Genomic DNA, 13,412 nt, shown 5'->3' with positions numbered 1-13,412 from the left:
CCTTATTTGGATCTTGATTCGAACAACCCAGTTGACGAATGAAAATCAGGTGAAGGCGGTACAAAAAGCAGAAGACCACAGACCAATAACTATCACAAACATAGATATTCACAAATCAAATCCAGAAAAAGTGAATAATAAATCAGTCAAGGGGAATTTGTTCCAAGAAAGCAATGCTGACTCAGTATTTTCTTGTTAAATTTCTATCTTATTTAATTATTTATTTATCAATTTAATTTTGGAAAGTCAGAATTACAAAGAGAAAGACTCTCCATCTATTGATTCACTCTGCAAGCAGCCTCAAAGGCTGGTGCTGAGCCAATCCAAAGCCAGGAGCCAGGAGCTTTTTCCACGTCTCCCACATGGGTGCAGGGTCCCAAGGCTTTGGGACATCCTTGACTGCTTTCCCAGGCCACAAGCAGGGAGCTGGATGGGAAGTGGAGCATCTGGGACATGAACTGGCACTTATATGGGATCCCAGCACATGCAAGGCAAGGATTTCGGCCATTGGGCTATCGTGCCACTCCTTTTAATTTCTATTTATTTATTTTTTTTTTAAACACTGAATTTTCTTTAACCACAGAAAGTCTTTTTTTAATTGGAAAGGCAGATATACAGAGAGAAGGAGAGACAGAGAGGAAGATCTACTGTCCGATGATTCACTCCCCAAGTGACCGTGACGGATGGTGCTGTGTCAATCCAAAGCCAAGCACCAGGAGCCTCTTCCAGGTCTCCTACATGGGTGCAGGGCCCCAAGGCATTGGGCTGTCCTCAACTGCCCTCCCAGGCCACAAGCAGGGAGCTGGATGGGAAATGGAACTCCCGGGATTAGAACTAGCATCCAAATGGGATCCTGGTGTGTTCAAGGCAAGGACTTTAGCTGCTAGACTTCCATGCTGGACCCTTAATTTCTATTTTTAAAGACACGTTTAATTTTTTAAAAGAGTTATTTTATTTTTATTGGGAAGGCTGAGATACAGAGAGGAGGAGAGACAGAGAGGAAGGTCTTCCATCCATTGATTCACTCCCCAAGCGGCCACAAGGGCTGAAGCCGAGCCAATCTGAAGCCAGGAGCCAGGAGTCTCTTCCGGGTCTCCCATACAGATGCAGGGTCCCAAGGCTTTAGGCCATCATCTACTGTTTTCCCAGGCCACAAGCAGGGCACTGGATGGGAAGCGGGGCTGTCAGGATTAGAGTCAGCACCCATATAAGATCCCAACTTGCGCAAGACGAGGATTTTAGCTGCTAGGCCATCGCCTTGGGCTCAAGTTATATTTAATTTTATTTGAGAGCTAGATTTACACTCTATATCCCTTATCAGGTTTAAAAGATTTTTCTTTTTTTTAAAGATTTATTTTATTTTCATTACAATGTCAGATATACAGAGAGGAGGAGAGACAGAGAGGAACATCTTCTGTCCGATGATTCACTCCCCAAGTGACTGCAACAGCTGGTGCTGTGCCAGTCCGAAGCCAGGAGCCAGGAACTTTCTCCAGGTTTCCCACACGGGTGCAGAGTCCTTGACTACTTTCCCAGGCCACAAGCAGGGAGCTGGATGGGAAGTGGAGCTGCGGGACTATAACTGGTGCCCGGTTCGGGCCTTGGGTTTGGGGGCAAGTACCGCTCCTCACAGTGTGGTGGCTGTGGGGGGTGCCCCTGCTGGGTCGGACCCAATGCTGGGGGCTCATGCCAAAGACACTGCCGCAAGGCAGTGAACGAGTCCTTGGCCTCACCCAGGGCGGCCAGTGCACTATGTGGTGCCAGGCTTTGCCTGCTGGCCGCCCGGCGGCCTGCTCTGGGGTTTGTTAAGATATGTTTGCTGCTTGGGGACACCCATGACTAAGTCCAATTTTAGTGTAAGTGAGTAGTGAATCTTGGGTTATTTCCAGTGAGAGGGTCATGGAAGTTTTAGGCATGCGTGGGGACTGAGACCTGGTGGTTTGGAGGGAATTACCCAGGAGACAATTATGATTAGTCAGATACACCAACCCAATTCGGAATACAGAAATGGCCTGTTTGCCTAGAACATCACTAATCGTCACACACCAGCCCACACCAATACTATGGATGGGGGCCTCTTTGGCAGTGATGGGTACCATTACCCAACTGTTTGGTGGAGTGGTGGAGTGGTCACATTTGGCAGGGTCAAGATTGTATTCAGCACGCGAGAGAACTTGGTCTGGGGGTAGACTCTATGGGGTTGTGTGGGCCCAACCCTGTGGAAATACAAGTTCCCCTAGTTGGAAACCCTAACAGGGTTGAGGTTCCCACCAAGGGGTGCGTGTGCAGGAATGGGGGCTATGTTCTATCTAGGAAACAGTTGTAGTCTCCTTTGGCACTAGTGTGGGCTGGGATTGGATGCACCAGGCCAGTTCAGACCCCAACACCATCTGGTGTCATGGAGAACCAGGGTAGATGTGGGACTGACTAGGCTGGGTCTCAACCCCCTACTGAGCCATGTGTGAGCTGTATGTGGGTATGGATGAGCCATGGCTGGGCTGAAACATCCAACAACAAGAACCAGAATGGGGTGAAAGCCAGCCAGGAAAAGCCACTGTTCCTGCTAGGACAGGAGGTGAACTGAGTAGGGTTGGCTCAAGGACCCCCTGGTATGTGCAAAATCTGGCACCGGGAGGGGTTCTGATGGAGGAGCCTGGGCAACTCCTCTGGCAGGACACAGTCCCTGCAGGTAAGCGCAAGAAGCATGATAGGAAACAGCCCAGAATAGGCCATGGAAAGTTTCCCACTGGCACACATTCGGCATGGGTCAGGGGCAGACCAGGCTGAATCAGTTCATGTCATCCACTGGCAAATCCGATCACCAGAACAGGGTGTGGGTTGAGCCGGGTTTGGTCGCGACAAAACCAGTGCACATTATGGAATGCCAGGGTGAGGTTGCCTGTACTGGATTTGACTGCAGCACCCAACCAGCACGTGCGAGATCCAGGAAGGGACAGAGCTGGCAGGGGAATTAAGGGGCTGGTCCCCTCGCCGGACAGCTACTCCCACTGGAGAGCGTGGGTTGGGATGGGGACAGACCAGACTAAGCAAGGCTATAACACCTGTGCGCTGCATGTGGACTAGATCAGGGAAAAGCCAGGCTGGGCTGATTATTCCTGTGGGTGTAAGCATAAATTAGAGTGGGTGATTGATGTTTTGGCTTAGCCGCAGCATCAGCTGGCAGAAGCTGGCACTGGGGACTAATTCTGTCAAGTCAAACCACAGAACCACCTAGAGTGCATAAACCGGGACTGAGAGAGACCTGGGAGGGAAAAAGTGGGTTCCCCCTTCTTGGGTCACTAGTCCCGCGGGAGGGCATGAAAACTAGGATGGGGGCTGGGGTGCTAGACAGAGAGGCACTCAACAACATCGGTGAGGGCTGGATGGTTGAGTTGGTTAGATGGAACTAAGCTTTAATACCCACTGACAAGTACAAGAGCCAAATGGGACGTGGGACAGACTGGTCTACTGCTACACATACTGGCAAACCAGGGTAGGGGGCGGGCCTGATGAGGGTTATTGTGGGTCGCCCCGACTAGGCTGCAGCTCCCACTGGTTGATGTAAGGGCCGAGTATGTGCTGGGCAGAACCAGACTGGACTGCAACACCCATTGGTTCCAGTGGAAGTCAGGACTGAAAACAGAACCAACCCAGCAATTGCAACCACCAGCTGACTGTGGTGATGGACTGTGCCGGGCCCTGTGCTTGCTAGAACATACAAGAATCTGGTCTGGGAATACCTCAAGGTTTCTTTGGAGATCTCCCCAATCGAACTGCTGGACTCAGAACTCTAACCAAGAAAAGACAGAAGACAGAACAGGTCAATCATTCATCTCAGCTATATGTTGGCAGCGAAATATGGGGCAAACGGAGACTTTATGATGGACCATATCAATCAGTGGACGACCTCATCGAGCGAAACTGGCAGCGATTCATAACTGGAGAACTATTAAAACCTCTTGAGCAAATATCTCAGAGCATGCCCCATACCCGGGACTTGGGGTGGGCGGGAAACCGGGTGGGGCTTCTCCCTCAATATCCCCCTTTACCTCAGATACATGATGGAAACAATATGGACATAATAGTATTACCCACTTCCCTATACCCCCTGAACTTTTTTTTTAACCGCAATTAACTATGTAAAGATTGTCCACAACAATACAATAAAATAAAAAAAAAAAAAAGAAAAAAAGAAAAAAAAAAAAAAACGGTGCCCATATGGGATCCTGGTGTGTTCAAGGCGAGGACTTTAGCCGCTAGCCACAGCGCCGAGCCCTGAAAAGATTTTTCTATTTCAAGTTTTCAAAAAAGACTTTTGTTGAGTAAATGTTACACATTTTCAAATATTTTATTTTATATTAATATTTTATTTTACATATTTATAGCATTAAATATTGAGGGGCCAATGAGGTGAGTTGTCAAGTTAATCCTCTACCTGCAGCACCATAGGAGCGCTGGTTCGTCTCCTGGCTGCTCCACTTCCCATCCAGTGCCCTGCTTGTGTCCTGGGAAAGCAGTGGAGGACTGCCCAAAGCCTTAGGACCCTGCACCTGCCTGGGAGACTCAGAAGAAATTTCTGGCTCCTGGCTTCTGGCAAGCCCAGCTCTGGCTGTTTTAGCCATTTAGGGAGTGGGCTAGCAGGTGGAAGATTTTGCGTCTCATTATCTATTTCTCTGAGTGTAACCCTACCTTTCAAATACATATTTTATAAAGACCGGAAAAAAAAGGAAAACGAAGGATTGGTCAGTGTGGCAAAGGCGGGGCTCCAAATCTGCTCCCCTCTCCCCGCCCCTTTCCCCGTGGTTCGGGTTCCTCCAGCTGCTGCTCTGACCGAACCCCGGGGTTTAGTCCTTCTCCCCTCAGGGCCTCGGCGGGACAGAAGCTCCTCCAGGCCCTCACCGCACCCAGCACGCCTAGTTAGCCCAGGCCATGCGGGGCGGAGCGAGAGGCCTGGGCAAGAACACAGAGCAGAGCATTAGAATTCTCCTGACGGCCCCAGGGCCGGCACCGTGGGATGGCGGGGACACGCGCCCTCCTGACAGACCCGCCGCCCGCGACACGCGCCCTCCTGACAGACCCGCCGCCCGCGACACGCGCCCTCCTGACAGACCCGCCTCCCAGGCCCTCCTGCCCCCTCCCTGCTCCGACTCTCTCTAACTCTACGTACTCTTCGCCAGAGGTTACAATCAGCCGTCGTTCGGGGGTTCGGGTGGCAGGGACGGCAGCTGCACTTTTTGAAGACCCGGAGAAGCGAAGAGAAGGGGCGGGGCGCAAGGCTGGTCTCCGCTAGCTCCGCCCTTCCTGGAAGCCCCGCCTCCCGCCAGGCCCTGCCTCCTGTGACTCCGCCCACAGACCCCGCCACCACCCCGCCCCGCGGCGCATTGTGGGATCAGTCAGCCGGCCGGTGGTGGAGGACAAGGCGTCGGGTCATCGACATGCAGCAGGTGAGACCCCTGGTGCATCCCCTGTACTCGGGGAACCCCCGCCACAGCTGGTTCTGGGCACTCAGCTCCGGTCCTGCAGCTGTGTCCGCCTATCGTGCCCCATAGCGCTCTGAGACTGCCCTGCATGCTGGGGTCCTGACAGCGCATCTCTGGGTCCCGGGTCCCGCCGGGCGACCCTTCAAACGCCAGCAGCCTTGCGCGCTGGGAACCGGAGCACCTCCGCACGCCCTGGGCTCTGTCCGCGCTCCCGCGGTCACACTCGCTCCTCTCTCCACAGAGCCCAGTCCTGCTAGCCTCCCTGGGGGTGGGGCTGCTCACGCTGCTCAGCCTGGCTGTGGGCACCTATGTGGTTCGAAGGTCCCGCCGGCCCCGGGTCACTCTTCTGGACCCCAATGAGAAGTATCTGTTGCGACTGGTGGACAAGACGGTGAGTCGTTGGGAAAGAAACTAGCATTCCCGTGTGGAGGGGGAGAGTATCCGCAGTGTCTGGCAGGCCCCACGAGCTTGGCAAGGCCAGACCCTTGGTGAAATCCTTGTGTATCCGCCCTCCAGACTGTGAGCCACAACACCAAGAGGTTCCGCTTTGCCCTGCCCACCGCCCACCACATCCTGGGGCTGCCTGTGGGTAAGGAAGTGTGGAGTGGGCTGCTTTCCGGGTCTCCTGCCAGGGTTCTTGCCCTTGGGATGTCTCCCAGGCCACCTGCTGCACAGTCTGTCTCCTCCACACACTCTGGGCTCCCAGCCATCTGCAAGATTCTTCTGGGCCCCTTTTCCCTCCCTCAGGAAACACCTTTTATCCCACTGCCCAGAGCTGCGGCTCACCTGCTGCTTCCCAGACCTTTCAACGGATCCTGCTGAGGGCCCCTTTGGGGTCCAAATACTGATGAGGGCATTCTTGGGTTCCCTTCTCCCAAACCTCTGAGTGTTCTGAAGGTACCAGGGAAGCAGCATACCCAAGCGGCCCTTCCACAGCTCTCCACTTGTTCCCAGGCAAACATGTGTACCTCTCTGCACGAATCGATGGCAGCCTGGTCATCAGGCCGTATACACCTGTCACCAGTGATGAAGACCGAGGCTATGTGGATCTTGTCATCAAGGTAAGGGGAGAATAGAAGGGAGTCCTAAAGGATCCTTGCCATACTCCTTCTGGTTTGATAGCAGAAGGTGACCTATCCATTGTGACCATGGGGAAGGAATGTGAGTTGGGAAGAGATTGTGTGTGTATGTGCACGTGAGTGTGTGTGCTCTGGCCTGGGGAGGATCAGCTGACATGAGCTCAGAAACCAGTGACATTCCAAATAAGGTAAAGTCTTGCATCTTATCAGATCTATTTGAAAGGAGTCCATCCCAAGTTTCCTGAAGGAGGAAAGATGTCTCAGTACCTGAACAGCCTGAAGATTGGGGACGTGGTGGAATTTCGGGGGCCAAGTGGATTGCTCACTTACACTGGGAAAGGTAATGGCCCATCTTCTCCTGGAGAAGTCCACAGTCCTCCTAACATATTTCTGTGTGTCTATGTGCACAAGCATAAGGGCCAGGCCTGCTGCTCCTTCTGAACACAGCACTGATTCCACAGGAGGGTAGATTTGCTCAGCTCCATCGACCACAGGAAGCCGAGTGCTGTATGCTGGAATTTGCCAGCCAGGAGAGTTATGGGGATGACTCATGCAAACACGCCCTCTCCACTCCTCCTCTCAAAGCCTGGTCCCTCAGGCTGTGCTGTGGAAAGATCCAGGGCTGGCTCTAGTCCTTCTCCTGGGAACAGCTGGGGGTATTAGCAAGCCCCTTAGAAAAGCAGGCTCTTGGCCCCATGCCCGTCACCCTCCCCAAGGAGGGACCCTCTGCCAGAGACAGCTGACGCTTGCCTCATGTGGCTCAGTAATCCCTGGTGGGCAGACAGTCCTGGCCCCATTGTCCCTCAAGTGTATTCTTGTCAGGGCTGGCTCTACTCAAACCACCCAAGTTCCAGGATCAGATTTCAGAGCTGCTAACCTAGCCTGAGGCTTACGTTTAATTCTCCTGTTGTTTTCTCGGTCCCTTATTTTGACTTTGTCTAATTCCTCTCTACTGTTGACTTTTCCTAGGGAATTTTCACATTCAACCTAATAAGAAATCTCCACCAGAACCCCGAGTGGCAAAGAAACTGGGAATGATCGCTGGAGGGACAGGTTTGTGTCACTTGGAGGGGCCCTTTGTCCCACCTTTCTTGATTATGGCCATGAAGACTCCAAATGGACCCTCTGGAGATGTGGTAATTATAGCTAAGCTGTTAGCCAGGGGAATTCCGGCACTGCCTAGACTTATGGGAAACGTAGCCACTAGCAGGTGGAAACCAGGTAGAAAAACAGCAATGAATCCTGGAAAGCTGTCTTCACACTGAATGGCTCTATTCTCATTAGGTGAATATTAGGAGAAGCACCTGGCAATGGCAGCCAGGAGGAAAACATGTCACCATTGGACACTTCCAAGTATTAGACATCATGTGAACTAGTAAGAGACCCTTCACAGGCCAATCCACTTCTGTGTATTAGACACGATCTGTGAAGTAGATGTTAGCCTTTCCAAAACTGGAGATTCAGACAAGTTAAATTGTTTAAATGATTTCCATGGGCTTGTCTAATTAGAGGCAGGGTTAGTACCCAGCTCTACCTGACTGCAAAGTACATGCATGTAACTTCTTCCCAGCCCAGTGTTACGGGGCTCTTGGCCCTGAATCAAGAAGTCCATCACCATCTGTGGCATTTGAGCACTGCTCTCCAGAGGACACTCAGAGGAAGTCTTCGTGTGGCTTCCTAGCAAGGCTTCCACAATAGGAACTTAATGTGACTACTGAAGGTGTCTAAGAAGACAAGTTTTGGAGGATCTGCTGGAGGGAGTTGGAGAATTTACTGGAGGAATATTGAGAGGGGCTGTGCATGAGTAGGACTGAGAAGGAAGGAGCTTGTCAGGGTCTAACATGCGACCACCGCGTCCCACTGAGGGGTGTCTTCATGCAGGAATCACCCCAATGCTGCAGCTGATCCGGGCCATCCTGAAGGACCCTGAGGATCCAACCCAGTGCTCTCTCCTTTTTGCCAACCAGGTTGGTTTGCACTCCCCATCCCTGGGACTTCTAGGTTGTTGTATCAATGAGACTGACAGATGTGGTTCTGTTGGGCAGAACTGGCCTACTGTCTGTCCTAGCCTTTGCCCAGGGTTCCCTCTGCAAGCCACTATAAAGGAAGAAAGGGCATGGAGCCCTGAGCCGAACTGCCAGGCCCTGGAGGAAAGAAAACATGGAAGGCCTCTCGTGCTGATCGTAGCGCCTTGTATCTTCTCGGTTAAATAAACCAACCAGTCTTCCTTCATAATGTGAGCAGAGGGGCTGTTTCTCTCCTTCCCCTCACCTGAACACACCCTAAAAGCACTGCAAGCCTAGCTTAGTTCCACAAACTTTAGCCTTCCTTTAGCCTTCTTTTCTCTCTTGAGAAGTTGTCACTGCAGAGGACTTTTCTCATGTGGGCCTGAGAAGTCTCCTCAAAACTGCATCTCCTTTGCATTCCAGACAGAAAAGGACATCATCTTGCGAGAGGACCTGGAGGAACTGCAGGCCCGGTACCCCAGTCGCTTCAAGCTTTGGTTCACCCTGGATAATCCCCCAGAAGGTACCCATCCCTACCCACCCACCTACCCCTAATTCCAGATCATCTCATCATCAGAACCAAGGCCTTGCTCCTCTCTGAATCCTGGCTTTACTGCCCAACTGCCACTGCCACACCACTCCCTCTCAGTCTCTTGAACCCCTCCTTCCTGATTTCTATCTATTGGATCAGTGGCAGGCTGCTGCCACAGCTTGATAGCTTTTCAATGGGTCTGTTCATTCTTTGAGCTTCAGTTCTTCTCCCCACTTCCTTCTTGTGCTTCAGATTGGGCCTACGGCAAGGGCTTTGTGACTGCTGAGATGATCCGGGAGCACCTGCCAGCGCCTGGCAATGATGTGCTGCTGCTGCTCTGTGGGCCGCCGCCGATGGTGCAGCTAGCCTGCCACCCCAACCTGGACAAGCTGGGCTACTCACAGAAGATGCGATTTACCTACTGAGCAGCTCTTGGCTTTACTGTGAGTGCTCCAGCGCCCTGGGCCCTCTATGTCTTCCACAAGACTGATCAGCTTTTTGAATGTTTCTCCAGAGCTGACATCCAAAGGGTGCTCCCTGCAGGCACAGCATTCCTGTAGTAATGGGCAAGGGCCAGGGTTGAGGGGTTCCCTGGAATGCCCCACAAATCTCCCTGTGATTAAAGACCCAGTTGAGGCCTGCAGAGTCGGAAGGAAGGGAACCGGGACATTTTTTCTAAGATGGCCTGGATCCTTGATGACATCATTCTCCTGACTTCTCCTGGTCTCTGATATATTTCACTTAATCGTCCTCTCACCCCCTAGTGCAAAGTCTGTAAATGGGTGTGTGGGTGCAAGTGCAGTGGCCTACAGATTGTCTTCTGGAGATGCCTTGAAAGAAGAAAATGGTTTCTCCATGCCTCTGGACCTCCAGCAAAGGAATTTCAAAGGCATATTTGTGTGCTTCTGCCCAGGCAAGAGGAAAGTCTTTGAAGACGTTGGTTGTAGCTGGAACCTCTGGCTCTGCAAATAAATGGGGCTGAGGCGACCCCGTGTAATACCTTAAGGTGTTATTGTGTAAGGAGCTCTTTTCCAGATGCCTCAGGGCCTTAGGAGGAAGGGCTACCAGGCACAGAATTCTCTTGAGTGTTTCAGAGCTGAAATTTGAGCTGATCTGGTTAGCAGCAGCTGTTTCCAGCCAAGCTAGGGCTCAGCTTCTCTCCGGAAGATCCTGAGTGGGGGACAGAGGGCACACACCACAGGGTATTTCTGAGCCTTGGTACCCCTCATGGTAGTCTCCTGAAGCTTGGCCTCCCTCCCCTTTCTTCTCCTGGTCCTGTCTTCACATTTATTCTTTGGGGTACCTGGCAAACAAATCTGGGTCACCCTGTCGTGTGGCACAGAAGCCTGCTTTAAAAAGTAACCTGACATCATTGGCCCCCACCAGGCCTCCTGATGCCTGGACAGGGATGGCCTCCCGGGTCCCTCTGTTCCAAGTGTCCGCCTCTGCCATCAGTGTGTGGCCCAAACCACACCCTTCCCCCAAGTCAGTAGCTTCATATTCTTCTTATTGATTGCTGGGGCAAAACAACAAGTCTGGTTCAGGAGGGAGGGTGCCAGCCTTTTTTGCGTGGAGCTGTGTGGTGTTGTCTCTGAGGACCCTGAGAGAAAACCTAGGGGGGTCCCCAGAAGCCAGCCCTCCCTAGAGCAGAGTTCTGGGGATCCAGCGGGTGGTATCATGGCTGAGCAGTATGGCTTTGCTCCCTAAGACCATCTGGGCTACACTGCCTCTAGAAAGGCAAACTTTTTTTTTAAACTAATTTGAGAGAAAGATCAGTTACTGATTCATTCTCAACATAGCCACTAGGCCAGACTGAAGCTCTGAAGCCAGGAGCTCAGAACTCTGGGTCTCCCATGTGTGTGCAGGGGCCCAAGATATTGGGCCATCCTTTGCTGCTTTCCTAGGTGCAGTAGCAGGGGGCTGGATCAGAAGCAGAGCAGCCAGGACTTGAACCAGTGTAGGATCGGGGTGGGGGAGCTTAAGTCACTGCATCACAATGCCAGCCTCTAGAAAGGCAAATCTGGCTTACAATTGTTGAGTTCAGTTAGGGGGGCAACTCAGCAAGTAGAATTTCCTAGATGGAAGTTCTCCAACCCTTGATTCATGTGGGTCCCTTCTTTACCCAGCATGTAAGAATCTGTCATGTGCTAGGCCTTGAGGGCACACCTGTGACCAAGACTGGTCTTAGACACCCAGAGAGCTCAGACTAAGACAAGTGACAGTACAACAGTTTCACTAACACTAAAGGAGATCGAACCAGCCGGTGCAGACAGGGAGGAAGGACATGAGAACGATTCAGAGAAAAAAGAGAAACAATTAACATATTTTGGCTCACAGCCATGTACTGCATACTAGGCTAACAACTCTACATTGTATAGCTTAAGCCTTATGATAGATAATTGTCTGAGTCAAAGATTACGCATATACATAATTGGTCAGTGGCTGGCAGAGCCTATATCTGAATTTGGGATAGGCAGAGCCAAACCCAAGCTTAAAACCAGAAAGTGGTCAACTGCTTTTTGACAGAGAAGATGGGCTGCAGAGGTTGAGACTATCCAAGCCCACTGAAATTCTGGCTACACCTTCAAGTGGGTGCATAACAACTGCCTAGCTGGGTCCGGTGGGGCCCAGGTCCTTGGGTCTGTCGGCGCAGCAGTTGCTGGGTCTGTGAGCCCCATGGGTTGACTGACTCAGGTCTTTGGCCCTCCTGCGCGAACCAGTCCTTCTCAGCGGAAAAGACCAAGTAGTGGACAGCTGGCCCAAATCCACATGGAAGGTATGGCAGCCCATTGAGGCCTTCAGAGGTAATCTGTACCATCCAAGAAGGACAGAACAAATTGGACAACTGCTCCACCCAAATGATGACAGCAAATATCTAGGCAAATGGAGACCCTAAGGTAGACTATGTCAGCTAATGGACATTGAAGGTGTTCCCTCATCCTTGGATAAGATTGACAAAATTTCAGAACTATCGAAGCCACCTGGGCAGAACCCTGGAATGTGTGTCACATTGAGACTCTGGGTTGATATTGGGTGGCCATTCCCTATCCCTGGGTGCTGGGGTGGTTGGGAGGCTGGGTATGGCTTCTTCCCTTATCCCCCCAAACAGGAAGGAGAAATAGAAAGTTTGGAAATGAATCACACCCACTTTGCCCTAACCCTTGAATCATCCCACTCTGATCAACTATGTTAACATCATCTAAAATAAGAAAATAATAATAATCCAAAAAAATTGCCCACCCATTTCCTAACTGATTAAGAGACCACCAATGAGGAACTTTTTGCCTTTTGCCAACAAGGACGGGTCAGGGAACACATAAAATCCCAAGACCCTTCCTCAAACCTTTGGTGTCTCTGTCTCTCCTTTCAAGAGGCACCCCACCTACCGGCTTTCTCTCCGGAAGTGCTTTCCCCTTTCCTCTTCTTTCCCTGCTCACCTGCTCACTTTGCAAACAAAACTTCTCTGTTTGCAACTGGTTCCCAGCTTTTTATTTCTGTATTAAGCTGAGGGAAGAATCCACCAGGCTTTTCTGGTCACAGAGGGAAAGCCAACAAAAGCAAAAACTGGGAGCAGTGAAAGAGAAGTTCACTTTTGGAGAGCCCAACAGGCCTGCGGGAAATGCGGGCCTGCAGGTGCGGGCGGACCTGGGCTTTCACACAGCAGGCAACACCGTCATCCCTAACATGGTGGATGAGACCCGTAAATTACCTCACGTAATCCAGGGGCAGCACTGGTTTCGCCCATTTGTCAGGTTGAGGGCATTGTCATTTGGAGGGGTGCTTAAGCTATAGGCCGACAGGGGACAGAAGCCCAGGTCTCTAGGGAAGATTGAGCTCCTAAGTGCAGGGTAAGATTGAGTCCCTGGGGCGTGCCACCCTGGAGGGAACTGCGTAAATTCCCCGGAGGCGGCACATCCTGACTGCCACCCAGAGGCCTCTAGGCAATCCCCTCTTTCCCGATCAGAAGGAACAGAGGCCATTAGTTAAGTCTAGTAGCACTTAGTGGAAGGAGGCAGGGAACAGGAAGGGGGCTGAAGAAGACGGCATGAAGTGTTTGGGAGACGACCAGAATGAGCATTAGCTGTGTAGGTTCTGTCCTGGCTTGGAGGACAAGATGTGTAGGTTAGGAATCTCGACATTCCTTCCCAGGGCTAGGCCCAATCCTCCGAAATTCTTTCTCCATCACGCGTTCCAGTCAGAGTATGACGGCCGCCAACGTGGGGAAGGAGGGACGCCGGTGTTCCGGGACTCCGGGAGCGGGGCCGAGAGGACGGCCGGAGGCGGGGCCGGTTCTCGTGCTGGGGGCGGAGCCAGG

At 51.8% G+C, this 13,412-nt stretch overlaps 1 protein-coding gene across 1 annotated transcript; it reads left to right on the top strand.

Moving 5' to 3' along the window:
• Positions 1–5,298: 5,298 nt before the first annotated feature.
• Positions 5,299–9,749, top strand: LOC101522274 (NADH-cytochrome b5 reductase 1). The gene is made up of 9 exons (XM_004578751.4): positions 5,299–5,444; positions 5,722–5,871; positions 5,997–6,069; positions 6,435–6,541; positions 6,770–6,899; positions 7,529–7,612; positions 8,441–8,526; positions 8,989–9,088; positions 9,350–9,749. Exons 1-9 carry the CDS (start codon positions 5,436–5,438, stop codon positions 9,520–9,522), a joined length of 912 nt encoding a protein of 303 aa, XP_004578808.1. The 5' UTR covers positions 5,299–5,435; the 3' UTR covers positions 9,523–9,749.
• Positions 9,750–13,412: the final 3,663 nt, after the last annotated feature.

Source organism: Ochotona princeps, chromosome 10 (genome assembly GCF_030435755.1).
Source record: "Ochotona princeps isolate mOchPri1 chromosome 10, mOchPri1.hap1, whole genome shotgun sequence".
Classification (NCBI taxonomy): domain Eukaryota; kingdom Metazoa; phylum Chordata; class Mammalia; order Lagomorpha; family Ochotonidae; genus Ochotona; species Ochotona princeps.
Note: the sequence above shows the minus strand (reverse complement) of the source record. Positions and strands in the feature narration are given on the sequence as shown.

Bases quoted from the DNA above. Each gene is read 5' to 3' on its own strand.
- LOC101522274 (XM_004578751.4), top strand. The intron at 5,872-5,996 runs GTGAGTCGTTGG...TCCGCCCTCCAG, and splicing joins TGCGACTGGTGGACAAGACG to ACTGTGAGCCACAACACCAA. The intron at 6,542-6,769 runs GTAAGGGGAGAA...GCATCTTATCAG, and splicing joins ATGTGGATCTTGTCATCAAG to ATCTATTTGAAAGGAGTCCA.